The following is a 26,847-nucleotide window of genomic DNA, read 5'->3' on the forward strand; positions in this document are numbered from 1 at the left end:
GCAGTTGTACATTTCAATCTCCTGACATTTTCTTTAGTCCATAAAATAGTACCTTGTTCTCTCCGCCCCCTCAATTTCAATTTTGCTTCTGTAGATTGCAATTATCCCCATTGTGGGACTATTAAGGGCTTTCTGATTCTGATTCGTTTGTGGTCTGTCTTTTATTTTTGTACTTCACTACACTTCTGTTTCTGTCCTTTAATTTAAAATGTCTATCCTTAAATGCAATGCAGAGTACGCCTGCAGTACGTATGTATTTGTAATTAAATTACGTTTTAGCCTCTGCATCGCTTATTTTTTTGGAGATCCATTTGCATCCTATTCTGGTGTTGTACTACCCTCGTGTGGACAACAACTGTTATTACATCTGCATGACTGGGCTCAGCGCGCACTCCGTGGATCCGGGAAGTCTTCATAGCTTTCATTTTCCCCTCTCTTTTTTATGTTATAGCCAATCTCACCCCCGAAATGACTGTCGCCGACACAGTAGATCAGATTCAAGTTTTGATTTCACCCCTCAAGGACATTTGCAGATTTGTCCCTCAATGTATCGACTGTGTGCTTGAGGTTGATCAATCCTGACGTCAGCGTGAGGTCGTGTGTGTGTCCTCTGAAGTAAGGTTTTCTTTCTTTCGGGAGTTTTCTGTCCATTGTTGCATTCATCTCTCTGTCAATTCTGACGAGTGTCTCAGTTCCTCCCGCTGTTGCCATATCTGTGCCTTATCTATATCTTCTGATATGGCTGATATTGTGCCTTATCTTTGACTGATATTGGGCAGGTTTAATCGTTGCAGGGTTTCAATCTCTGTCTCATCAGATTCAACAAAATTCTTTCTTATCATCTGAGACTCCTTTGGGATCCTTTTGGCAAACTCCAGGCACGCTCTTTTGTATTTGTACAAAGGAGTGGCTTTTGTACAGAGATGCTTGTCCATCTGAAGTATATACCGGTATATAATAGAATAAAGGTTCAAAATGGCGCCCGGGTAGGCAGCCGTCAGTAAGTGCTCTCATGAGCCTTGTTTTTTTTGTTGTTTATAAATAATAATAATCCATTTAATATATAAGCAAAACTCTTTTTGTGTTGTCTTTGTGTTTTCTTTTGTCACTTTGTGTTGTTGTGCGTCATGTGGACTGGATGTGGATTGTTTTTCAGCATTTTTGGCCACGCCATTCATCAAGTTGTTACAGCTTCAGCTGTTGTTAAAGAGCTATATGAATCAATTTGTATTGTATTATATTGCAATTGCATCGTATCGTATTGTATTGTATTGCAATGCAAAGGCCACAACAAATAAAATAGCTTTTAGTTCCCTGTGAGGTGAAAAATGGTTTGGTTATCTGTGGGACCTGTTATCGAGAGTTGAGCTTTTCAAAATCATGTCCAATCAAATATCCAGTATGGCATTAAAAGTGGATGAATAAAATAACAAAACTTTGCAGCTGCATAAAATGGATGATGTTTTCAGGTAGCCACAAAGCGCACGTAGAAGCCGTTTTTGTTCAAGCAACAATAAGTCAACATTTTAACAAAGCGGAAGCTTCCAAAATGCAAGGTCATCAATGACAAGTTCATTTTCTTTTCTGCGTCTGTTTATTTTTCTTCCTGCTCTTCTGTGCATCTGCTGCCTTGCCGATGACCCTCTGAACCCAACGAGGTCATCACTCAGGCTACTTCGGCACTGGGAAGTTCAAAGGTCAGGAGCCCAACCTGAGAGGAAGCAGGAAAGACAGAAACACAGACAGAATAACCGAGGGCATGGAAAGGTAATACACACACACGGTCTCAGGTTCACACAATGTCTTTGAGCAAGACATTCATAATTTATGATGATAGAATTTAGATAATTTACCCAATTCCACCCCCCCAGTTTCTCTGCCTATGATTTCCACTCTTCGGCTGGGGGAGGCTCCAAAGTTTTTTTCAAGCCAAGTCCTGACTACGCCATGTTAAACACAATCACGTCAAAGCTGAAAAGGTAAGCAGAGATGCATTGATTCATGTTTAATTGTTTGTAAGGAAAATTAAGTTTCTGTCACCACTGCATGTGTTCCATAAAAAGATCACCAAGCATTTAATGCATCTACCCAGGCATTTCCCCTTTTTTGGGGCTGCCCAATCAGTCCTCATGCTTACTCAAAACACCCTTTCAACAGATAACAAAATACAAACTTGCCACTGGTCCCGACGTGTATTGCACACTTCCCTAAAATAGGACCACCCCCTCAGAACTAGGTGATATCAGTCAGACAAAAAATTGCAACTTTAAAACAAATTGTATCTTTCTTTTTATATATTGTATGAGTTTTTTAAATGACGAATAAATGTAACCGTCCTTTTCTGCAGACAAGTTAGTGTGAAAGGCTAAAAATAAAAAAAGCGTAGCTGTCCTTCAATACAATCCATTATATTTCACAGGCACCTTACATTCGCAAAAAGAAAACATGATACTCTTCATCAGCATATTCATGCTATGTTTTTCTTTTCCAAAGTAAGGAGGAGACACGTGACTTTGGAATATTGGAAAAACAACAAGAGCTACTACGGCTACAAATAGTAGTGGTAGTAATAATAATAATAATAATAATAATAATAATAATAATAAATACATTATTTGGAATCCTTGAGGGACCAGCATGTGTTGTTCTGAATGTCCAAGGAGAAGTAGAAGCATCAGCGAGAAAGGTATGTGAATGATCAGTTTTCCAGGTTCTAGTTAGGTACAAATAAATATCTGATAGTTTGGTTTGGTACGTCGATGGCGTGGGGGGCAGAGTAGGAAGCTTCAGGAGGTCCTGTCTTCCTCAAAGTAGGTCTGCTCAATGCGCCTACAGAAAGACAGCAGGTTTCCGTAGCCCCGCACGCGCTCGGCTAGCTCGGTGCTGGTCAGCCGGGTGGTTAGGATGGTGAACAAGTGGCCAAACACCAGCGCGTCCAGCTCAGTCGGCCTGCGGAAATACACAAATTGTTCCAAAACAATTTGGGCACTGAGCTTGTTTCGTGTATTCCACCAGTTTAAGAACATTCATATTGGTCACATGGGGGGAAATGTATTAATAGGCAATTGGTGGGAATTGAGTACAGAGACCATACAGTACATTGAAATTCGGACCTTTTGAAAGGCGCTTATAAATGAAATGTATTATTATAAATAGAAATCTGAGTAATTACAGCCTTCTGCCACAAAGGGGTGCGAAAATTCAATTTCATATGTTTACTTTATCCCCCTTGTCATATGTAAAGATATTGTATTGGAAAAAGAGATGGGAAGGGTCTTTATATACACACAGTAGTACTATTAACACTAAAAATGCCCCCCCCCCCCCCCAAAAAAAAAAAAAAAAAAAAAAAAAAAAAACCCAGCTCTGAGGAAAGAGGTAGGCAAAGTAGACATGAATGTAATGTTTCATATTTCTTTTGTTCATTTCAATGTTGACCTTAAAATCGGTTTATGCAATTTTCATTTCATATTTGTATTGATCTAATAAAGTAGCAGCTAGTCTATTGTAAGTAATAACACGTTTGAATAACTAACAAGTGCATTGAACAAGTGTGGTTTGAACCACAAGTACGTGAGGTCATGTTCCAAAGTAAAAAAAACACACAAATAGGTACATTTGTGAAAAGTAAACTGCCACTAGGCGCTCAATTTTTTCTACACAAAACAGCATCTCATACATACTGTTTATTGAAGAAGAAAGGCTGCGTTCCGAGGCGCTGCGAGAGAGCCTGACAACACTGACTCACATCCTCATAAACCTGAAAGGCAAAAAGGAAGAGGGATTGGCCACTCGGCTCAATATCTTAAATGAACTCCCACAATAATAATTGCTAACCTGCTCCATGTTTTTCCCTCCCCAGCCGATGGCATTCATCTTCCGCCGCACCTCCCACTGCTTCTGGTAGGCCAGGATAGTACTGAGGGGCCACGAGTAGGGGCTGCTGTACCTGGGGCGAGTGATCTAAACCCCACAGAGACGTGTCAGAGACGTGACTTTGAAGATGCTTGATTAAATGAGAGGACTCACCTCAGCAGCTGTGCCGTCGTCACACCACTGGATGTACAGCTGGAAAAGACAAGATAATCACAGGAAAAGCTTGAGGTGACTGAGGCACAAACATGCATGCAGATGGCCCCAATTTAAGCCAGGAAAAATCCTGGAGTGTGCCCGACTCTGTCCCTCGAGATAGATGTGTGTAAAATACCTCAGCCGTCAACAGCATGTTGTTAACCAGCTCCATGTACGCTTTCATTTCGGCCCTCTGAATGTCATCCAAGCCGTCGCTCAGCGAGTGACCCTGGCGTGACGAGAAGAATCATCAAATGAATCCAATTTGAAAATGAAATATAACTCATGATCAGATCTAGCTAAGACAGAGCTCTCTCTACATTTTATTGCTTTGAGGACTTTTTGTTAACTGAAGTATTTTTTTACAGTTGACTTTTCATTTCAAAATGGGACTTAAAAACGTTTCTGTGCAAAAAATGTTTTAAGGCAACTTGGTTTGAGGGTCAACTCATGTCTAGGTGCAATATTCATTCACTTATCTAGCTATCCATAACCTTGTCCCCCCATACCTATCTGACCTTCTTCAAATTTCTATTCCCTCTCGTTCCCTCAGATCCTCTTCCTCCCTCAGCCTCTGTGTGCCCCCCCTGCCCGTCCGTCTCAGCACGATGGGTGACAGAGCCTTCAGCTGCTCTGCCCCCAAACTTTGGAACTCACTTCCTCCCAACATTCGTAACATCGATTCTCTTCCCACCTTCAAGTCCCATCTCAAAACCCACCTATTTAAAATGGCATTTTCTGTGTAGTTCTCTCTCGTTTCTATTTATAATTGTATTTTATTTATTGCATTCTATTTTTGATAGTATTTTATTTATTATAGTACCTATGCTTGTCTGTGACTGTAAAGTGTCCTTGAGAGCTTTGAAAGGCGCTTAAAATGTAATGTATTATTGTTATTATTATTATTATTATTATTATTATTACCTTGGCTTTGGTAAACTGCACTATTGAACCCAGTTCCGACACCACCTGGTTTCCCACATGAATGAAGGGAATCTTGCCTGCAGAAAGTTCCGTAAAAGCAGTTTAGAGAACATTTGCCACTCAAACATACAACATTAACAACACTGCACTTGTTCATGAACTCACCGGAAGGCGACATGGACTCTGCATTGGCTTTGCAGACCACCTGCACGGGCAAACCACACATCCGCAGATAGGCCTGCACAGGAAGCAAAACACGCTCAAAGGACAAATCATTTGGGTGCCCAATCTCCATACATCCAATACACAGCCCCACAAAAAGGATGTTACCTGCACAGCCAGGGATGAGGCGCATTCTGACAGCAATATCTGATCCTCTGCACAAATCAAATATGTATGTATGTATATAATTATTGTTATTTTGATCCTGTTTTCAAAATACTGGAATACAGGGATGCTCTCTGTGAATATGTTTAAATATGATATGATCCGAAGGGGGTGGGGGCGGGATCCTCACCCTTAAGTGGCTGGTACAAGGTTGCACTCTCCGGCCAAGGCTCAGCAGCTGTTCAAGTCACAAGAGATTCACATTTTAATGGCTAAATAACAAAATATGTATAAAGATTGTTTAAGTTATCTCTTTTTTGCTGCACAAACGTTACTTTATTGTGATATAACTTGTCATCCAGCTCTTCGTTATTATTTGCAAGTATACCCGGTGAATTTACATCCTCATACTTTTCATGCACGGCATTCAGAATCTATTGGGACATTGTTTTAAACCACAATGTATATTTTTAAGAGGTGGAGTTTGCTCGGGTCGGAAGTTAGTAGCCACGTCCACGCAAAATGGCGGCCCGGACGTGTTTGTAGGTGGACAAAGTGGAGTAATGCCAAGGCCAAAAAAGATTCCAAAACAGGGGGCAACAGCACGAACCCAGGTAGGACTATTACGTGCCGATTTCAATTGTAGTAGCGTTTGAAAACGTCATCCGAAACTGGTATTTTTGGTGGAGAATGTTCTACTGGTAAATTCGTTTAAGGGCGTTTAAGTCAAACCCTACACCTGTTGCGCGAGAAAAATGTTTACTTTTAAATCTGGACCTTGCTAATGGCGTAAATGTTTCATTAGCATTGCATAACAGAGCGTGCATGTGTATCATACATTGAAGCTAAAGACTCAGTTACTTTTGGTGTTACATCAAAACATTATTATGCTTATGTTTTAATATTTTAATTATGCTTTGCTATCTATGCAGGAAAAATCCTTAGCGAACCCGCTGCCTCGCTAAAGTCATGACGTACTGACGCCAAAAGATGCAACATTTTACCTGCCATTTGTGACACAAAGGCGTCCGCTGCAAGAGACATACTTGTTTATAATCGCGCCCTTTAACTATTCTATTTATAACAAAGTATTATTGCAAAGCCGAGGTCGGCTCTGTTTCAAGGGAGCTTGAGGGCAAAGCTTGGAGTCAGTCAAATTTTCAGTCCGGCGGGCAACGTTTAACGCGAATTTAGGTTCCGCTTAGAGGCTTAAAATGTAAATTGCGTTGATTTACTCTTTAAAGTTTGTCTCGGCAGCTTGGCTGGGTGATTTGTATTCATGAAAATGAACCATAAGAAGCTCAACCGTCTTATTAAAACATTATTATCAGAAGCTAAGGGTTATTGCTGAGACTAATAAGTTCTGCCACTGCAGCATTGCTTACAATTTGTTTTCGACATGCCGTGTCAAAGTGCTTCTTTTGCATAGGATCATGGGTCATACAGTACTGAAACATTTTCAGAAACAGGCAGAGGCAGGTGACTAAAGGTTGGTTGACGTAGTTGTAAAAAAACAAATTCCTGTGGCGTATTGTATTTATATATCACGATTAAGACTTAACAGTTTTGTTTTATGGGGGTATACTTCAGCTAATGTACAATTTTGCTTGACAATGACGTACACTGACTGATGTTTTCCTTTGAGGGTGCAATGCACGAATTAACCACGGGGTGGCGACCCTGCTCCAATAGCGAGATCGGCGCAAAGGGCGGAGCGTTCCATTGAGACTGAAAAAAAAAAACAACTAGAAAGGTACCCTTTACATTACGTGCTCGGTTTTTAACGTGTGGATGATGATGCATTGTGTATGTGACGTCGACTTGCGATTACCGAACTCCATTGAGGTAGTTGGATCCGTGTGGAAGTTCCCAGATTGTTTACCTTAAAGTCACATTTTGGATCCATCTGTAGCAAATGTTCTTAGTCAGTCAGCTGCGCATGGTAGTTTTTGATGAATCTCATGTGGTTTTTCCTGCCCATTTGTCTCCAACGGAAGCCTCCAATTAAAGAAACTCATTTCCCACCAAACGCCTCCAGAAGTAACCCACATTGGATTTTTCTGCTCTTCCACAACAAATATGGGCAAAAATGCACCCAGTCAGCGACTTTATTTCATTTTATTGATGATTGACTGAGAATTGCGAAATATATTTAGCTTTTTTTACTGACCTAATATGTTTATTTGGAAAGTTTTCATAATTTATACTTTATTTTAAAAAAAAAACGTAGTCTTAAACTTAGCCCGAGAAGTAATTTCCATGCAACGCTCACATCTTTATCTCCTTTTTTTTTGCACTTGAAATATTACGTTTGTCACGTTTAAGCACCTACGCAGACTCTAATCTCATTTATTTCTTTGTTTAAATGTGTTAGTTCATTATTTCTTGAAACCACAACTTGATGTGCAGCGTTTGGACAAGAACAATACATGTATTGCATTTAAGACCCATATATTGCATATGTATTTATGTTACTCTTTCCCTTCCATATAATCCATTTAAAAAAATCTATTGTATTCAGACCAGATACAGACTTTGGTTAAATCTTATTGCTGATGAATGTATTTCTTTATTTCCTTTATTTTATACAATTTCATCTCACATAATTGACTTATGTGTCTTCGCCCTTATTTTAACATGTGTGCTTGTGTGCTAGAAAACTAGAGACAATACAACAATCTCAAGTGTTTATTTATTAAACCAAGATTTTTTTTATTTATCAAAATGGTTTTCCACGTATAAAAGTCGTACACTGATGATATTTTTGCTGTACCCTTTTTTTCACATACAAAACGACACCGTTGCTGTTACCAATAATAAAATATGTTATCAACATACACATCATAAAAAATAATAAGTACTGAAGAAGCAAATTAGCATATTAAACTGAAATTTAAAAGAATGGGGGGGGGACACAATATTATTCTTTTTATGTTGGTGCTGGATGGACTTTAAACCCTGTAAGGAAACCCTGAGACAAATATGCAAACAACTTTTGGAGCTCAGTTGCGTGTGTGTGTGTGTGTGTGTGTGTGTGTGTGTGTGTGTGTGTGTGTGTGTGTGTGTGTGTGTGTGTGTGTGTGTGTGTGTGTGTGTGTGTGTGTGTGTGTGTGTGTGTGTGTGTGCGTGTGTCTGTGTTTGTGTGCGTGTGGTTGTGTATGAGTGTGTGTGCGAGTGCGTGTGCGCCTGCACGCTTTGGCAAATAACAGTACGAGCCCATTTGTCGTCTGTGTCATCTTTGTGTTTGTCCCTCCAAAATATTTTGGTCATGTGCATACAAGTAATACTCACATTTATACAACCCTGTATATTTTTTACCCTGTAGAAATAATAATAATAATGATGATAATAATAATAATATAAGGAAAATAACACCCTGTTCTCTCCAAATCAAACCATGAATGTTTCTAGGAGATCCAGAACTCGAACAAAAATGACGACAATGCTAGTCTGTATGTATATAAAAGGTTAAATGCTTGAGGAATGTGGGCCTGGATCGTCACTTGGGTCTTTTTGTGGCGTCCAAAAGCCCCCGTCCGCCTCACTCCGGCCACCCAGTCTCACACCGGGAGGGTCACCTTCTCGGCGCTTTTCTTGGCCTTGCTTCGCCCCTTGGTGTTAGGTAGCTTGTTGTCCTTCTTCCAGCGCATGCGGCGGTTCTGGAACCACACTTTAACCTGACGCTCGGACAGACAAAGCGAATGCGCCACTTCCACGCGGCGGCGGCGAGTCAGGTAGCGGCTGAAATGGAACTCTTTCTCCAATTCCAGCACCTGCTGACGAGTGTAGGCTGTTCGCAGACGTTTGGGTTCCGGGCCCGGGTGGTTCGGGTTCACTGTAGGACGAAAGACAGGAAATGATGGTGTGACGTCATGACGTGACGTTGGTTGCTATTAAATCACAGGGAATGCCGATTGGGCAATGGTGTGTTCATGTGCAATACGAGGAACTATAAAAAAATAACGGTGGGTATACATTTACATTTATGATAAAAGTAAATTCTGTCAATGGGTGTCAATGTAAGTGGCGCTTTTTGATACCAACAAAAGTTTTTTTTTTTTTTTGCTAAATGGCTTCGTAAAAGCATAGGCGCATTCGCTATAAGCACAATAAACACGGAAGTGCTGAAAACTGCACTGTCACTGTTTTTGCGATATTGTGCAAAATTGAAATTGCTTATTTTTATCAATGAAAGAAATACATTTTCATGATTAACGTGTTCGTAGCTATCCCACAACCAACTACGGAATCGCATGCATTGTCTGTTAGTAGTGGCCCTAATCTCTCCTGTTAGATATAGTTTGATATAATTGGTCTAAATCAGATAAAAGTGCACCATTTTAGATGTCATCTTTTGTGGGTGTTTGCGGTCCGCACATTGACCCTATTTTTTTGGTATAGTGTAACACTGATGTTTATTATTTTCTGTTATTTCTTCTGTGCGATTTTCTATACAGACATGTCTAGTGGATGGTGTGTAAATGTATCGTGTAGATCTGCTTTGCCTATATTTATATATCAAAATACTTTCAATTTTTTACAAATAGTTGTATTCAAATTTCGAGTGCATCTAAGCTAGAATTTGCTGTCACCTATTTTTGTCATTTCATAATTTTAATAAATGGTGTATATTTTATGCCAATTTTATTCAACCTTGCTATTCGAATAATTCTATTAAATGGTATACATTTTATGCCATTTTTATTCAGTTTTAGGACTGTGTAGCTGAATCTATTTCCACTATGCACTCATTCATCTCAGTATAGTTGATCAGTTTTTTTTTATTGCAGTTATACTCTTCCTATTAATTGTATTTTCAAAGTGTATGTTTGCCTGTCCGTTTGCGGTTGACCACCAAATTGGTTAAAAACTCATTCTGGGCTATTAACGCGCATCGCTCTGTCAGGTCATGCGCACACGCACACGCACACTCACATAACACACATACACATGTGCGCGCGCACAAGCTGCGGCAGAGCTATAAAAGTTTATAGCGGCTGTAATTCTGCCTAACTCTCACTGTGATCGTAAATAACTCACCACAAGAAATGGTGCTCCCAAATGGACAAAACACAAGAACAAATGTGTGTGTGTCTGTGTGTGTTGGGAGGGGGGTTGTAGTGTTAGATGAGTTGCTGGGGGGCAAGTGGGAGAAATACAATAATAACGCAAATGACATCCATGGGGTGTCAGAAAAAAAGGGAACCGGTAGATGAGAACGGAGGCGTGTTCCTCACCGTGGGCGATGTGCACCTTCTTCATCCAGGGGTACACCACGATGGGCGGCTTGTCTTTGCCTTGGTGACCCCCTCCGGCAACGATTCTCTTTTGCACCTGATTGGGCTTACTCGCACACGTCATCCACATCTCCGGGAAGCCGCCTTCCTTGCCTGCGGCGTCGTCGTGCTCGGTGTAGCCGGGGAAGGGCGCACCTTGCTGGGGCAGCCGCTCGGCATCCTCCCGCGGATGCTGCTGCGCCTGCAAGGATTGTTCATAGGCGGTTGGTTGCGGCGCGTAGCCGGGCTCAGGCGGAGGGGCTGCGACTGCGGACTGGTAGCGCCCACCGCCGTACGTGCCACAATCTGGGGGGCTGTTGTAATAGCCCCCCTGGTCAGTAAAATGACCGTAATCTTCTTCGCAAGGCGGGAAGTGCGGCTCGGCGTATTTGCAGCTCACCGCGTACGACTCCATGATTGATTTATAGCGAGGTTGGTAGGAGAATACTAATTTTTCTTTTTCCTCTCTCTCTCCCTCTCTCCCTCTACCCCTTCGCCCAATATCCCCCTTTTTCCCCCTCTGGCATTAAGCCACCCTGCGGTTGTCAAATAGATGGACGGCCGTGAGGACCATGTGACCCGGCAACCCAGCCAATAGGGGCTCTTGCTTTTTTTGCGGCTGTCCCGAAATATAAACGTTTTTTTAATCGTCCCCAATTGACCTAATGAAGATTTGCTGGCTGCGCAAAATTGGAGAATTGGATGCTCGTGCATTGCTACTGCCGCGTCATTATTTATCTTATCTATATAAGGCCATCCATTCGACTACCGCCCCCTCCCCCCTTCTTTCTATATTGAACCCATGTAGTAGATTTATGACTTTTTCACCGACGAACGGAATCGACCCCCACAGATGGGACCTCGACCTGAAAAATTAATCGGGCCCATATTGAGGGTACGCGGGGGCCATATTTGGCCTTGTGGCAGCAAGTCAAAGGGCGCACAACAAAACGTGACCGTTCCGCAAAGGGCACGCTCACAAGAATGAGACAAAAAGGCCCCAGACAGTGACTAGTAGTTGGCTTTGTTGCGGGTCGGGGTCAGCTTTAGGTGTCCCGTTCACCACACCGTCATCGCTGTCTCTCAATGAAAATTGGATTGGAAAAATGATGCCGCAAAAAAATGTGCAAAGGTTTAAAAATGATGTTGCTTGCATAGAAACCCCCCGAAATCGCAAAATCCCTCACACGAAGATAAATAAATGATAGTCCGTTCCAAGCAGCCCCTAATAAGCATTCATCCGTGCATATGCCCCCCCCCCCCTTAAGGCACCGCATTGTTTTGTCTTGCTTTTGGCTCAAGTGGAGACTTTATTTCATCTGACCCATGCAATGCAAGTGAACCTCAAAGCAAATCTGTTTAATCTGCTTTCCAGATTCTAATGAATCCGAGCAATAACCTCAAAGAGGCAAACATTGGCTTGTTTAACTCACACTTGATTGTTTTATTAGGGTGAAAAGTGTCACTCGGTTTTCTTATCTAATTAATGCATTTAATTTCAGATAATGAGGTATATTTCAACTACAGGCATGCATCCAACTACAGGCATGCATCCAAAGGGTTAATGAGGTGTAAAAGTGATGCCCCAATGGCAAGAGGCAAAAAAACAAACATTAAGGAGTCAATTATCTATACATATACATACTGTGTGTTATACACAGTATATATATATATATATATATATATATATATATATATATATATATATATATATATATATATATATATATATATATATATATATATATATATATATCTCAATGTTTAAATGGGAATGACAATTTTAATTTTCATTTCACCTTTTGGAGTCAACAAGTAAACTGATTCACATTTGTTATTCAACAATAACTTTTATGTTTAAAAGAAAATAGTGTGGACAATAGTTGATGCGAATCCCTGTCATGTTTCTTTAAAAAGTGACATCGCCAACTACAGGCCTGGAATGCAAATTACAGCATTTTAGTGAAGTATGTAATCAATTACTTAGACCGGTTTGTCATCATTTATGTGAAATATTCCCCAAGTGTTTTTTGCTGTACAGCTGGTCGAGTCAATGATACAAAAGGCTCGTTTGTGCTTGCAGTAAAAAGGACCTTCATAGGTCCATGCATCCATCGTGTTGGAATGTCATCAATTCGCCAGAACGAGCGAGTCTGAATAAACATTTTCCTCAAATGTGAACAACAAACAACCACGAAGAAAAACAACCGTACCATATAGTGATCAATAACGTTCGAAGTAATCTGATGTGGAGGCAATGACGCTGCAGCTAAAATCCGTTTTTCCCTGTTATTATAGAAGACTTTTCAGTTACGAGCCCTGGTAACGTCAATGCTTAAAGGACAACCGACATCCCTTTTTTGTTTCCTAACTGACATCAGAAAAACATTTTAAAGCATCTAAAATACCCAAAACACACAGTATGATATTTTATTCAAATGCAAAATACCAATAAAAATGACTTAAATTGTCCAAAATCTGCAACAACAAAAAATGAACCCGGAAGTGGCCAGTTTCAGAAGGTCCCGCCCCCTTGTTCGCGGTGTCACCCCAAGACGTCTTGCCTTGCTGGAGAATGAAAACAATGGCTTCAGATTAGGAGAATATGCTTTCTTGTTACTAATCCAGTTATGAATATGATTCAAATAGTTCTGAAGAGGAAAGCATACATGTTTGCAATCGATTAAAGAAGTCCTTCCGTGTCATTTTGAGGCATCTGGACTTCAATGTAGCATCCCAGAAAAGAGGCAGAAAAAGCTCAGTGTAAGGAATTAATCAGCCCATCCCCACAGGCTGATTAATTCCTTACACAGAGCTTTGTCGTCCTCTTCTGCTTCTTTTTCAGACCAAACAAGTACAGCAAAATGCATCGACGTGACGGAAGGACTGCTACAATGTGTCCTTTTTTCGGTCAGCGGCATTCCTTCAGTGACGTAACGTGAGGACTCGTCAACAACTCAAAAACGAGACTTCCGGAATATTAAATAAATAATACTAAAATAATAATAAAACGTAAAACATAACTATATGTGGTGGAATCTTTGTAAAATACGCTCAGTAGAAGTCATTTGAAGCCATTTTACAAATTATGGACACAACTTGTCCGGAGACGTCGGTTGTCCTTTAACTCATTCACTGCCAGATACATGTGCAAAAATGTGTCCACTCCAGTGCCAGGGTTTTTGTCATTGTCACTCGAATTCCAGGACCCACACAATATTGAGTTTTGGGACTACATTCACTGCAGTGTAAGAAACTTTAGACTATCTCCTTTCATCAGAAAAAAAAAGTTGATTCCTAAATTATATGGGCCTCGAGTTATATGAGCTTGAAATGAGGGCGGCTGTCAAAATACAATGCGACACAATGCAATACATCCATATTGGTTTATTGCAGAGCTTTAACGATATCCAAAACTGTAACAAAGTGCTAACATGGAAACAAGGAAAATGCTGCCCCTTGTAGAAGGGAAAAACATTGGCAGAGGTGATGCCAGCGCTTTATCGGCACCCAAACAAGAAAAAACAAAACCCGAACAAATTTGGGAATGGCGGTCTATGTCATATTTTTAATTCCCAAATAAATTCGTGAATGTCAGTGAATGAGTTAATAATAATAAGATATTGCATTCTATGTATTTGTTTTTGTCATACACTGGTAAAAAATGGCGTTGCTTGAACGTATTAATTGCATTTCCATTAATTTCAATGTAAAATATTACTTTGATTTATGACCGCCCAAGTTACAAACAAAATTATGAAGTTTGTATCTTGTACTACTAATGTGGACATAGGACTTCTCCATTGACGTCGGGATACAGACGCTCCGCTACTTACGAACATTCGAGTTACGAACAATGGTACTATTAGGTTAAAATAGTACAGGCTCTATTTCCTTCAGTACATACAAATATTTTTTGTAGTAACATATGTAGTACTCTCTCCAGCTGTACACGTAAATGAAATGTAAATTTCTCCACTGTGAGACTAATAAAGGCAAATCCAATCCAATCCAATCCAATGTACATATCTCTATAGAGCATATGTTTTATTAATTGTTTATTTTTCAGTACAAACCAATACAAGTTACTTATACAAGCCTTAAACGTTCGTATATACGCCTTAAACATACATTTCATCAAAATATAGCACTGAAGCAACTTCCGAACATATTCACCTTACGAACGACCGTTCGGAATGTATCTCGTTCGTACGTTGGGGAGCATCTGTATTTCCTTGATGCAAATTTACAACCGGATGATGTTTGAGCACCGAAACAGTCAATCATTGTTTTCAATGAATAGCGGGGAATGATTTCCAAACAACAACGTTTGAAGAAGCAATGTTGCGAATGGCAACTCAAATATTACAGTTTAGGACTCAACTTGTAGTATCTATGGGTGTTGTAGAAAAAGCAATCATTCGGAATAGTTGAGCTATCCGGCACAAAGGTTAAGATGTGAAAAGGCGGGAATTTACATTTTCCGTTCGGGCAACGTTTGCTTCGTGTGAACACCTCTCTCAACATTAGAGCATAAAGGAACCTCAATGAATCTTACGCTCCCGAGAACTGATTATTCACTTTCTTGATGTGTTCTACTCATTGGTGAAGTGACGAGTGAAAGCTTCGACTTGACAATTTATGGTGTCGTTGGATTTTCTCACTGAGCAGAATGCAAAACCACCCAAACCGAGAACACAAAGAAGCACTTGTGAAGCTCTTGTGAAGCTCTTCAGGTTTCCCTTGCACGCGTGATTGATGGTTAGTCGCCGCCCATAGACTCCCCTAGAACCCAATCTGTGACCAAGCAAAGTCCACACACATTCGGTTCTACAGGGTATTTATAGGCGAAGCATGCACGCTCCTGCTGATGACTTTCACACTGCCGTTTCCTCTTTCGTGGCGGATGGAAAAAAAAAACTGTCTTGATGCCACTCTTTTCTACGTATGTCATGCGTGCATGAGATTGTTGCTTTAATATGCCAGTAACTCATCGATTTCATCCTCAGCAACGCATTGGTTACAGCATACCGATCCAGTGTTGGGAAGGGGTCTTTTGGTCACAATTTAATTTCCAGAGCATCAGAGCAAAAGTAATTACTGGAAAATCGACAGCCAGTCCCACCTGACTTTGGGCAGAAGGTGGATGACGTGGTTGTCAGTCATTTGCAGGGCGTGTCTGGAGGCAGAAAAATGTTCATACTGTCACTCAATGGGAACTGATTCCACACTACCTGCACTCCAAGACTGAGTCAGTAACCAATAGCAAATGTTTAACTCCAAATCTTTTGAGGGTGTTTTTTTCCATCCACAGAGCATCAAGAATGCTTCCCTCATGTTTTAGATTAAAAAATGAAATTCATGCAGCAACCTTATTAATAACCCTTTCAGGGACAGCGGTGATGACTGTGGACAGTGTATCATGTTATCAGGGTCCAGGTTATCATTATTCGTGCTTCAAAAGGTTAAGAGGGTTACTCACATGCACTCACAAAATCGGATTAAGATAAGGTAGAGGGTGTAATGTACATTCCAGACCAGTAGGGAGTGATGTCACTTTATAAATTTTGTTCAACAACCGCTCACACTTGCGTTAAATTGCAACATTAAATATTTGAGAGATGTCCCTTTTGGGCTTTTTTTCTACATTTTTAACATTTCCAGGGTCCAAGACCAACTATCCCACAGGTGTCAAAGTCAAGGCCCGGGGCCCATATCTGGCCCGCCACATAAACTTTTTGGCCCGCGAAAGGTAAACAAACTGGTGAAATTCCGTGATGCTTGCTAAAAGCCTCACCAAATTTTTTGGGATGTAAAACACATAACGGCCCTCGAGAGGAACCCATAACTACAATGCAAAAATGACTTTGACAACCCTGAACCAGCCCAAACCCACATTGCTTTTATTCATCTTCACATGCCAAAAGTAGTCACTTGATCTAAAGTGAGAGACAAGAAACGCTGAGGCTTGGAGAAAAAAAAAAAATCCGTCCTTGGGTTTATTTATTTATTTATTTATTTATTTATTTATTTATTTATTTGTTTGTTTGTTTGTTTGTTTGTTTGTTTGTTTGTTTGTTTGTTTGTTTGTTTGTTTGATAGTGTTTTGTACCTTTTTGGGCAAATGCTATACCACTCCAAAAAGATCCACATTGTTAGTTTATACAGTTTGCATTGATTATATTGGAGCCTTATTCACACCACATCCCCCATGCCTCCTTCAAGGAAAGCGGCTACAAAAGGACAAAGTAAAACTCCAATATTCTTTCCCATGTCTTTATTATCCTTGACACAATAAGTTATTTTATCTATGGCACGTTTTTCTTAATGAATAGGCTCTCATAATTTTAATCTGCCAAATAATAACATCCGGTATACCCTCATAAAATTTAATTTCAGTCAGTCGAGACTTGTTTTTTTTTCACTTTAAATCACTTAACTATTTTTGCTGCTTTTCTGTGCAGTCTGCTTACTTTGTGTTTTTACTCATCTTTACCATTCTTCTCATATGCTTTTATGCTACATGTCTCCTGCTTTTTTGACATTAACCCTGATTTTGCACATTTTGCAACCCATCAAGGCATATTCCGTTTTACCCTGAATTTGTGAAATAAAGTAACGTTTTTTTCAGAGGACTGCCACCCAAAACAAAACCAATGCAAATTGACCAAAGGGTCTTAATGGAATGTTTGAATAATGACACCTCCGCCACCCCAAATGCATTCAGCATTGGGCTATTAATCTGCATCTTCATTTTTTAAAAACGTTGCTTTCAGGCGTCTAGTTTAAATGACTTTTGAAGGGGATAGTTGTCAACTGCGAACACTTTTTGACTCAATAGCTGTGAACTTTGCGCCGCCCCCCACCCCCACCCCTCGTTTTCTTCATAGGAGACAACAACAAAAACAACAACAACAACAACAACGGGAGCTCCAAAGCGAGCATTCTTGTGCAGGGAGAATGTAGCCTAGCTGCCGAGCAGGTCGCCGCAGGGTCACTCACAAGCGTTGACCGCGGCTTCACCGGACCAACCATTAGTCCTGTGCTAGCTGGACAGGACAGGGGCTGGGTGAGGTTGAGGGGGGGTGTGCTCCTCATGGATTCTGGGGTGACCACGCAGAGTTCAGTAGTCCTATAGGCCATTGTTACCTTTTTGAGCATTATATTGCTTTGTGAGACAGTTGAAAGAACCTTTGCGTCATCCAACACACAAAGTGCATTTAGCTGCTCATTTGTGCATTTCAATATATATATATATATATATATATATATATATATATATATATATATATATATATATATATATATATATATATATATATATATATATATATATAAACAGTTTCACTACTTCTGCATTTTTATACAATTTACCATCCATTTCTACAATTCATGATTCAGATCTCTCAGCCAGCAGCGTGCACATATGTAGTCCCCCTGTGACCCCCTCCTAAAAAAGCCATTCAAATGGTGGCTTTTCTTTCTCTCAGGTCGTTTCACTTTTTCATCTTAGACAGGCTGACCGCCGGCTCACCCCTCCGCCCCCGGGCCTGCAGCCGGGTCAAAGCCGGGCTGCGAGCGGCGTTTGAGCCGGTTTAGACATTAACTTGCGCGACCCCTCCTGCAGCGGCACCGTCTCGGGGAGTATGACCAGTAGCCCCTAAATTCCCATTCCAAGCTCATCTGCCGCAAAAGTAGACCTGTTTAGCATGCTTTCAACGTTCACTTTTCACCCTTAGAAAAAAATCATGCCATGAGTATCGCCCGTGATTAATCCCTACAATAGTAGCAACCACATAAAAACCTAAAGCTGCAATAAAACATCCCCCCAAAAAACTATTGATGTGTTTACATTTTTATGGCGTTTAATTCCCACCCTGACGGCGCGCTGAGACATGGTGCATATACACGGCCTTGTTCTTTCATTTGAAGATGATATACTAGCAGGCAACACATGCAAGCGCATGTGAAAAAACAAGGAGGCTGATGCCTCAACGTGTCACACTTCCACAAAAACATCCCCCGGATGAAAACAACAGGATCTTTTGGGACATTTATTTGAATTAAGCAGTTAAAATGCACTGTGTAAAATAGTTTAAGCCCCCCCCCTTAAAAATGGAGAATGTACCTCTTTAAAGAAATACGACTAAAGTGCATTTTTCGTAGTATTTCTTTTGCAGTAACCACGTGACGTCCTTGTATTCATTTTGAAATGAATATGTTTTTCAAATAAAAAATTACAAATACGTGCAATCGTAATTGTATATTTATTTTAATAGGTAGAAGCTCAAATATATTGTGCACGATATCGTGCGTTTTCTGCACCTCTAAAAGGCACATATTATAAAATACATGCATCGATTGATTGACGCAGGGAGGCTTTAAGTGTTAAATGATCGTAAAATCACATTAAATAGAATTTTAGGCATCGACAAATGATAAGAAAATAAAATGTATATTTTAAAATTCAGCCCCGGTTAAAAAGACGCGTGCAAAAGGGTCAGTTTGCCACATTTTGTGATCTATAAATACATCTCAATATACAATTACATTATTCTTATTCTACTCGCAATTCAAAATGCAAATATTATTAGTGTCTAAGTAAAAAATGAATGCAAAACTACCGTTTTATCGGTGTCATCATTTCCTGATCAGAGTTGTGTTTTATGAGAACATTAGTAAAACTTTACACGAATCAACACGTCTCTGTTTTTAATAAATACAAAAACGGGAATGAATTCCCCCCATGCACTTCATTTCGATGATGCAACGTCGACAATGAATGAAAGCGTTTTTTGTTATTTCTTTTTTTGTGACCGATGTAAATAAATAATTGTAGATTCCTTACCGGCCAAGTAAATGTCACCTGCAGCCAGGCTTGTCCTCCGAGACAGTGAGTGGCCGTTCACGCGTATCGCCCTTTGCAGCGCGAGTGACTTAATTAGATCTCTTTTTTCGCACAGGTGGATCTTGAGGCCCCCTCGCTCTTCCCACTGGGGTCAACGCAGGGTACCGGTACCATCGATTGCACCCCCCCTCCCCTCCTCATCCATATATCATAACATCATCGCTGTCTAAAATGAAAACTCGCAGCCGTCCTATTCTCGCGCGGGATTTTATTCCGGCGTCCTCTCTTCCTATAGTCGAACCTGGGACGTTTTTTTCGTGGTGTGTGTGGCCGCAGATGCGATGTGGTGGCCTGTCGGCTGCCGTCTGAGTTATATTTTGGGGCCTGTCACGCCACCGGCAATAAAACACACTTTATTGCTATCACGTGTTCTCTCCCCTTCTCTTTTTTTCAAGTCTCCCACGCTGGCCCGTAAATTGTCCTTGGAAGGTGACGCTTTGAAAAACAACGGCAGGAAAAAAACGTTGCTATCTCGTTGTTTTATAAACACATATGTGCATTTTCAAGTCTGCTTACATTGCATTGCAGTTTTTTTAATTCACCCATCATACACATATTAATTTAACTCGCCTTTTAACCGATTCTTATCTATTTTTTGTATATGTTATAGCTTATGAGAACAATACCTCAGTACGTTCACGGGGGTGCCTCCAGGCGTCGAAAAGACATGTATGTCCAAACAAAGCTAAAACGACTCTTTTTGCACTTTTCCGGATGCCCCTGGAATGTTGTAACATTTGTTTCCTACTTTAATTTCCCTACAGGGGCAGCAATAAAGCCATAAAGTCGGCTCTGTGAAAACACGGGCACATGTGCGCGCGCGCGCGCGCGTGCGTGCGTGCGTGTGTGTGTGTGTGTGTGAGGGGGGGGGTGCGTGTGTGCGCGAGTGTGTGTGTGCGTGCAGTTTTTAAACCCTTCTTGGTGATTTATGGCGTCGGAAATGTGAAAGAAGGGCTATTTTCCCTGATTATTGAACGCACCTCAGTGGAAGTGGCGTCCCGACAACACGTGTGTCACCAAATGCTGAAAAAACAAAGTAAACAAACGAGAATTTTCTTGAATGCACTAAAAAATCTGGAATTTATAGTTACGATGTACCCATGTGGTTTGTTACGACGCACTGATTAGCCGTTATATGAGATTTATACTCAATTTTATGGTCAATATAGTATATGAATGTAGCATGGTGTCTGTCAAGCTAACCTCATACAACTTGCCCATATAAGTATATGCTGACCTCATAATTATTCGTATTTAAGTACATCCAACTGTAATTCAGTTTTGTGGTGTAGTTCAACGTAATCAAAATGTAATGTTTTCCATGGATTGCAGCGCCCTCTGGTGGCGGTATGTTCGTGTAAATCGCATCGTGCTTGCAATGCTTTCGAAAAATGTATGTTATTTTATTATTAATTCACAACATTTGGAATGCGCAGCTAACATTTGAACTTGACAGTGTGTTTTTAAAACAAAACAAACATTGTTTCCATATGTTCATTTAGATGCATTGATGTCAATTATTATTAGTATACATGGTTGTCTTCGGGTGTACATTTTACTTTGCATTTTAACCTCTTATAAAGAGTCTGAATGTGATGAAAAGCGCTTTCAAATTACATGTATTATTATTATTATTATTATTATTATTATTATTATTATTATTGCTGATTTAGGACATCTGTACACGAAACATTGAAGTTTCCCATATATTTGAACGCACCCTGATAGTGGTGCTTTCATGTTAACTGGAAATAAATATATATTACATTAAGTATAAACATTATAAATTGCAGTGTGACAATTAAATGTTGTTTAAATGTGAATTATTCTATTTTTTTGTATATTTACATTCTGTTGGACAACATGACGTGAAGGGCGCAAACGCGTGACGTAATGTTGCAGATCATTCAAATTATTCAAGTAGAAAACAGAACATGAAAAATGCCGTAGTCTGCAGCATGCGCAGTTTATTATTTGTCTTGTATTGGCCTCTAGTGGAGAAAAGTAGCAACAGCAGACTACGCTTTGAGGGGGGAGTGCTAGGGGCTGGGATGGGCGTTACCTGAATCTCTGCAGTGCTGTTGATAATGAAAAAAACTCATTTGGAGAAGAAGTGAAAGGGCAGGGGTGGCAAATAAAAACGTATTTGGTAACTTAAATATTCGTAACTAACTTCTTAATTAAGTTGTATGTTTTTTTTTATTATCGCAATCTTAGTGCGAATTGGTGCGCAACTGCATTGCATCAAAATATTCTGAACTGCAAGCAGAATAATCATTAGACAAAACATTCAAAACAAATATCGATGTTTGGGATCACAGCGACTCAATTAAAGTCATTAAATTTCTAAAATGATTATATTAAATTTAATTTTAAATATTCACAGTTTACAAAAGGAATATTATAGTGACGTCACTGCAAAGGTTAGACCCATTTTCAAAATAGGTCGTCATAATTTTAGGATTGGATTGGATATGCATCATTTCTTTGCGTGCTGATATTGAGAACTAAAAAAAGTGAAGAGGATTTGCTTGATTTAGTCATTTGTCTAAAGATGGAGGACACTGATTTGCTGTGGCGACCCCTTGAAGGGAAAAGCCGAAAGGAAAAGAAGTTTCGTTTTTTCTCACCGGATGCTCATTCGCCATTTTGTGACTCAAAATGAATTTTTAGGTGATTTGGAATTTTTGTTATACAACTTGAGGTGAAATTGTGTCAAGGTTTTTCCTGTTTCATATGTTTTTTTGGCACACGTTGCATTTATGGTACGAGCTGCCGAGGGAAAAGTAAGACGTCAGATTCTTACGTGACATATTTGCAGCTGTTGTTCTTCATCTTCTCGGTTTCACGTCATCGTTTTGGTTATCCTAGATGAATGCACGCGCACGCATGTACACAAAAGAGCAAAGCTACAATCAGTATTGCGACACAACCGTCCATCTGTCTTCTGTCTGTCTGGTGTAAATTCTCAAGGTTTACGTGGCGTCACTGTCACCTCTTTGTCCCTTTTGTTGCACTCGCACACAAGGGCTCCTCTGCCGCATTGCAGTAGGTTGTAAATACTGCCAATGCCAGCTGAGCTCCAGTGACCATCACCGGTGAAATACTGTCTTTGTTTCTCCTTTCTCATTCGCCCACACCCCCGCCCCCATCCACACCTTAAAGACCCCGCCCCCTCCTCTGCTATAGGAAGTGAACAATTGTCAAGGGAGAAAGAACATAAAATACTGCCATCTTTGTGCCTCTGTGAGTGTGTGTGAGAGAGTCCCAGTCATAGGACCCTCATAAAGAATAAATGAAAAAAGGAGCACGTTATTTTTTCCCATGTCCGACCAAAACATTCCATGTAGTTTCATATTAAGTTAATTTAATTTAGCGTTTGTTTAATTTTTTTTTTGAATCCGCCGTTCAGCTTCTGACATAATGAGACCTCTCCATAACGAAAAAAAACATTTTCAAGTCAATAAAATGCTATTCTATGACAATCTCGTGTGAATTTCAATTTACAACTATGACATCGACCTCGCAAGATGACGTCATTTCACTTTCACATTGCGACCATCGGCATGTATCAGAAATCATCATGACGTCACCACGTTTGATAATTCATACTTTAAACGATGATTTGTTTAATGGTTGGCAAATATACACATAGAGTAAATATAAATAAATGCATCCTCATCCAGGGATTCAGAGACCTTAGAAATTATATTGTAATACCATGACATTTATCGTACCGAAATCTCATTATATTAATTAATAAAGCAGGAACAACAGTGGAACGTAATATTTAATAATAATAATAATACATTCTATGTATCATGCATATATTGTAACATCAACCTACCTGCTGGTGTGATCATCACCTAGGTTGCACGTCAGCATCTTTAAAAGAAAGAAGAGATGCTTTCAGTTTTGCAGCAAGTTGTACTACACATGACGTCACTGCGCGTCAAACAATCGGTTAAGCATCGAAAGAAATGTGCAGAATTTCACAAAAATCGGCGAAAATAAAGCGCAGGGGGTGGGTGAGACGAGTGGATTTTTTTTTACCGGGCGTATGTCGAGTCGGCAGCGCCTCTACACGCGCGGCTGGACGGAAAGGAAGCAAGAATGAGGCGTGATTGGTCACGTGACCGCAGGCCGCCAATTGCAAGGTGCGTGTGGTCGTTAAAAACGCTGTAGCAGAAGAGCGAGGCGTGATTTTTTAGGGGGGGGGGTGTAGTGATTTGTGGCAGCTGCATCCGTGAGGAAGCAAGGAGCATCCATGGAAACTCGATATTGGGGTGGGGGTGTCATATTGTGCGTTAACCTGGATTTTAGTAACGATCAGCACGAGTTTCTCTTATTTTAATTCGTACAAACAAACCAGCTTTTTGTTTTTGTAGCTTTTATAAGGATATGGGGGGGGGGGGGGGTGACTTCGTTTTCAATCATTATTTCACCTCCTTTCAATAATCAATATTTTTTTCCCACTGTGTGGACATTTGTATACGAATATTTGTTTTGTTTCATGTCTAAACAGTCTGTCTTTTTTATATTATTTCAATACGGCGATAAGACAGCAATGTTGTTGGGAAAGACGTGAAATACTAACGTGCTTTTGTCTTATGAAATTTGTAGCTTTTCATACACCACTTTTTCCCTCCCGTGTGCTTTTAGTCATCAAACCAAAATGTCAGCAGGCTGGTTTGTTTTTCTGGCTTTGCAAAAGACCCTTGTGTGTATATTTTTGCTGCAGGCCATTTCTGTCAAGGCGATTTCAATTCGATTTGTATTTATTTGAGGATATTTTGGCCAGTATGATTTTTAACTCGCTACCATTAAAAACAATTTATCTAACTATGCAAAGAAAAAAACGATGTATATATATATATATATATATATATATATATATATATATATATATATATATATATATATATATATATATATATATATATATATATATATACTGTACACACATAAATACACACGTGATGACAAAATAAATTACATGACTTTGATAGTCGTTTGGCCCAATTAATAAAACCTCACAATTTCAGACTTTACGCATTAAAACAAAACTATGACGCGTTTTGAGACACTCATTACTGATTTACGATACGATCGTTGCGGTAATATACAACATATACAATTTGCCCTACGGTTAAAATAAAACGCCCTTTCACCGAGTTGGCAACTATTCTAAAAGTATAACTTCATTAGTCGTGTACTTCATTATCCTCCCGAACTCTTCACCCGAAGCAATTGTGACAATTCAACACGATTGTGGCCCATTTAACCTCGCACGGCCCATTTCCGTTTATTTTATCTCTACAGCGTAGCTTCTTTTCTTTTCCCTGCATGCATCAATTTGTATTCAGCTTTATCGTGTGCGAGTGTGCCTGCAGAGGGCCACTGCAATCCGCAGTGCAGTGTCAAGTGACAGTTTAATCCGGAATAAAATATTTGTTTCTACGCATGCGTTGTGTTGAAACATTCTTGAAATGATCGTCATGACTGAATGAGTGTTGTTGACAACCATTCCGACCCCCCCCCACATTCGAAAATTGACGTCTCTATTTATAATATGGGTCGAAAATCGGTCGCCGAAAACGTGTTCTATTTTATTTCATTGGTTGAGACGTTTTTTAACATTGCTTCGGTGTCGTGACGATTCTTCCAAGGTTGGGTTTTTATGACATTAAATATGCTCATGGAATGTGTGTGTGTGTGTGTGTGTGTGTGTGTGTGTGTGTGTGTGTCTTCTGTCTATGTGTGTTTTTATTGCTTTCTTCTCCCTTAGTACGGCGTAAACTGCTTAAAGAACAATTATTTGAGACTCAAGAACAAAAAAATGAAACAAATAAAATACAAGATCAATACGTTTCTTTATATATGACGTCATCTCATATAAATTATTTCTCGAATATTTATACAGTCGTTTTTAATGTTAGTGCACGGTCAGTAACACTTCACATGCAGTATATTTCAATGCAGTCAGATAGAAGTCACATTCCTTAAAATAAAATGGTTGAATCATGACTATTATGAATATTCTTAACAATTTGAATACACGCTATATTGACATTTTTAACAGAAATCCTCACACCGTTTATCTTCATCTTAATGTAAAATCATTTTCACCTGAGGGTGAATTTTAATCTGAGCTAGGAATATGCTTTTAATAACTGTTGATATATTACCTTATTAAACTGCAGATATTTAAAAAATGATTAATCGTTTGCCTGACAGAAGTAAATGAATGAATAAGCCTGATTCAAATAAAACGAAAAACCTTTATACAATCAACTGAGCAACTCATACGTATTTTGTAATTGTTGTTAAATGCCACAGGGACGGAGCAGACGACATTTTTGCAAATAGACAAGGCGATGGCCGAACTCAAGAAATATCTTCCATTCACTTCAAGATAGTCCCTGGGCACCAAATCCAAGATGATGCCAAAGCCCCCCCCCCAAAAAAAAAAAAATAAAATAAATAAATAAATAAATAAATAAATAAATAAATAAATAAATAAATAAAAGAAAGAAAAAGAAAAAAATGACTAATAAAGAATTGAAAAAAGAAAAATACAAAATATTACAGACACACATGCACACACACGTGTGTATATACCGTATGTATATGTGCGTGCGTGCGTGCGTGCATGCTGCGTGCGTGTGTGTGTGTGTGTGTGTGTGCGTGCGTGCACGTGCGTGTGTGTATATCATATACACTTATATACTGTATATCATATACAGTATATGTGTGTAATGTATATGTGTATATCATACACGTAATTCATACACACATATATATGCATATACAGTATATGCATACATGTGTAAAAGTGTATATCATATACACGTATACACATCGACAGTATATGTATATGTGTGTATGTTATATACATTCATTAACTGTATTTGGCCCTTACCGAGTTATGAGATTATAATAATACATTTTCATTTCAAGCACCTTTCAAAGCTCTCAAGAGATACAATACAATAGATACAATAATAAATAAAATACAATTATAAATAGAACCAAGATCTAAAGCCACACAGAAAATGCAATATTAAATAGGTTGGTTTTGAGATGGGATTGAAGGTGGGAAGAGAGTCAATGTTACGAATGTTTAATGACACCAATGAAAATTAGCAATCATGACCCTTCAAAAAAAACAAAAAAAAACAACAAAATGGCTTATAAAGATACGTTCTATACTTATTCGTGATCCATCCTTCAACTAATGTCAAGAAAGCTGTCCATGTAGGAAAAGTGCGATCTATAAATACGAACGATTAAAATCAGTGAATTACAGCATCTTGTTTGATTGACATGTGGCCAATCACT

The 26,847-nt window shown here is 39.5% G+C and overlaps 2 protein-coding genes and 3 long non-coding RNA genes across 7 annotated transcripts; 2 read left to right on the forward strand and 3 right to left on the reverse strand.

The window, feature by feature from the left end:
• Positions 1 to 132: 132 nt before the first annotated feature.
• Positions 133 to 4,960, forward strand: LOC148889279 (uncharacterized). The gene is made up of 4 exons (XR_016116894.1): positions 133 to 1,767; positions 1,872 to 1,979; positions 3,863 to 4,104; positions 4,625 to 4,960. It is a non-coding gene; the product is annotated as an uncharacterized LOC148889279 (long non-coding RNA).
• On the reverse strand, positions 2,120 to 6,471 carry mtx2 (metaxin 2). The gene is made up of 10 exons (XM_089012010.1): positions 6,327 to 6,471; positions 5,513 to 5,560; positions 5,326 to 5,372; positions 5,161 to 5,233; positions 4,996 to 5,072; positions 4,208 to 4,300; positions 4,030 to 4,068; positions 3,838 to 3,963; positions 3,684 to 3,760; positions 2,120 to 2,949 (listed from the first exon to the last, which is right to left on the reverse strand). The coding sequence occupies exons 1-10, from the start codon at positions 6,364 to 6,366 to the stop codon at positions 2,787 to 2,789; spliced, it is 783 nt and encodes a 260-aa protein (XP_088868136.1). The 5' UTR covers positions 6,367 to 6,471; the 3' UTR covers positions 2,120 to 2,786.
• LOC148889281 (uncharacterized) lies at positions 5,648 to 21,231 on the forward strand. Of its 2 annotated transcripts, XR_016116895.1 has the most exons (4): positions 5,648 to 5,936; positions 6,968 to 7,075; positions 19,438 to 19,491; positions 19,562 to 21,231. It is a non-coding gene; the product is annotated as an uncharacterized LOC148889281 (long non-coding RNA). The 2 variants fall into 2 exon arrangements; XR_016116896.1 differs by lacking the exon at positions 19,438 to 19,491.
• On the reverse strand, positions 7,927 to 11,026 carry LOC148889282 (homeobox protein Hox-D4b-like). Its single transcript, XM_089012011.1, has 2 exons — positions 10,560 to 11,026; positions 7,927 to 9,157 (listed from the first exon to the last, which is right to left on the reverse strand). The coding sequence occupies exons 1-2, from the start codon at positions 11,011 to 11,013 to the stop codon at positions 8,883 to 8,885; spliced, it is 729 nt and encodes a 242-aa protein (XP_088868137.1). The 5' UTR covers positions 11,014 to 11,026; the 3' UTR covers positions 7,927 to 8,882.
• Positions 13,571 to 23,614, reverse strand: LOC148889283 (uncharacterized). Of its 2 annotated transcripts, XR_016116898.1 has the most exons (4): positions 23,560 to 23,614; positions 23,354 to 23,391; positions 22,313 to 22,373; positions 13,571 to 15,777 (listed from the first exon to the last, which is right to left on the reverse strand). It is a non-coding gene; the product is annotated as an uncharacterized LOC148889283 (long non-coding RNA). The 2 variants fall into 2 exon arrangements; XR_016116897.1 differs by lacking the exon at positions 23,560 to 23,614 and having other exon boundaries at positions 23,354 to 23,529.
• Positions 23,615 to 26,847: the final 3,233 nt, after the last annotated feature.

This window comes from Hippocampus bargibanti, linkage group LG13 (genome assembly GCF_051943395.1).
Source record: "Hippocampus bargibanti isolate YZ-2025 linkage group LG13, ASM5194339v1, whole genome shotgun sequence".
Classification (NCBI taxonomy): domain Eukaryota; kingdom Metazoa; phylum Chordata; class Actinopteri; order Syngnathiformes; family Syngnathidae; genus Hippocampus; species Hippocampus bargibanti.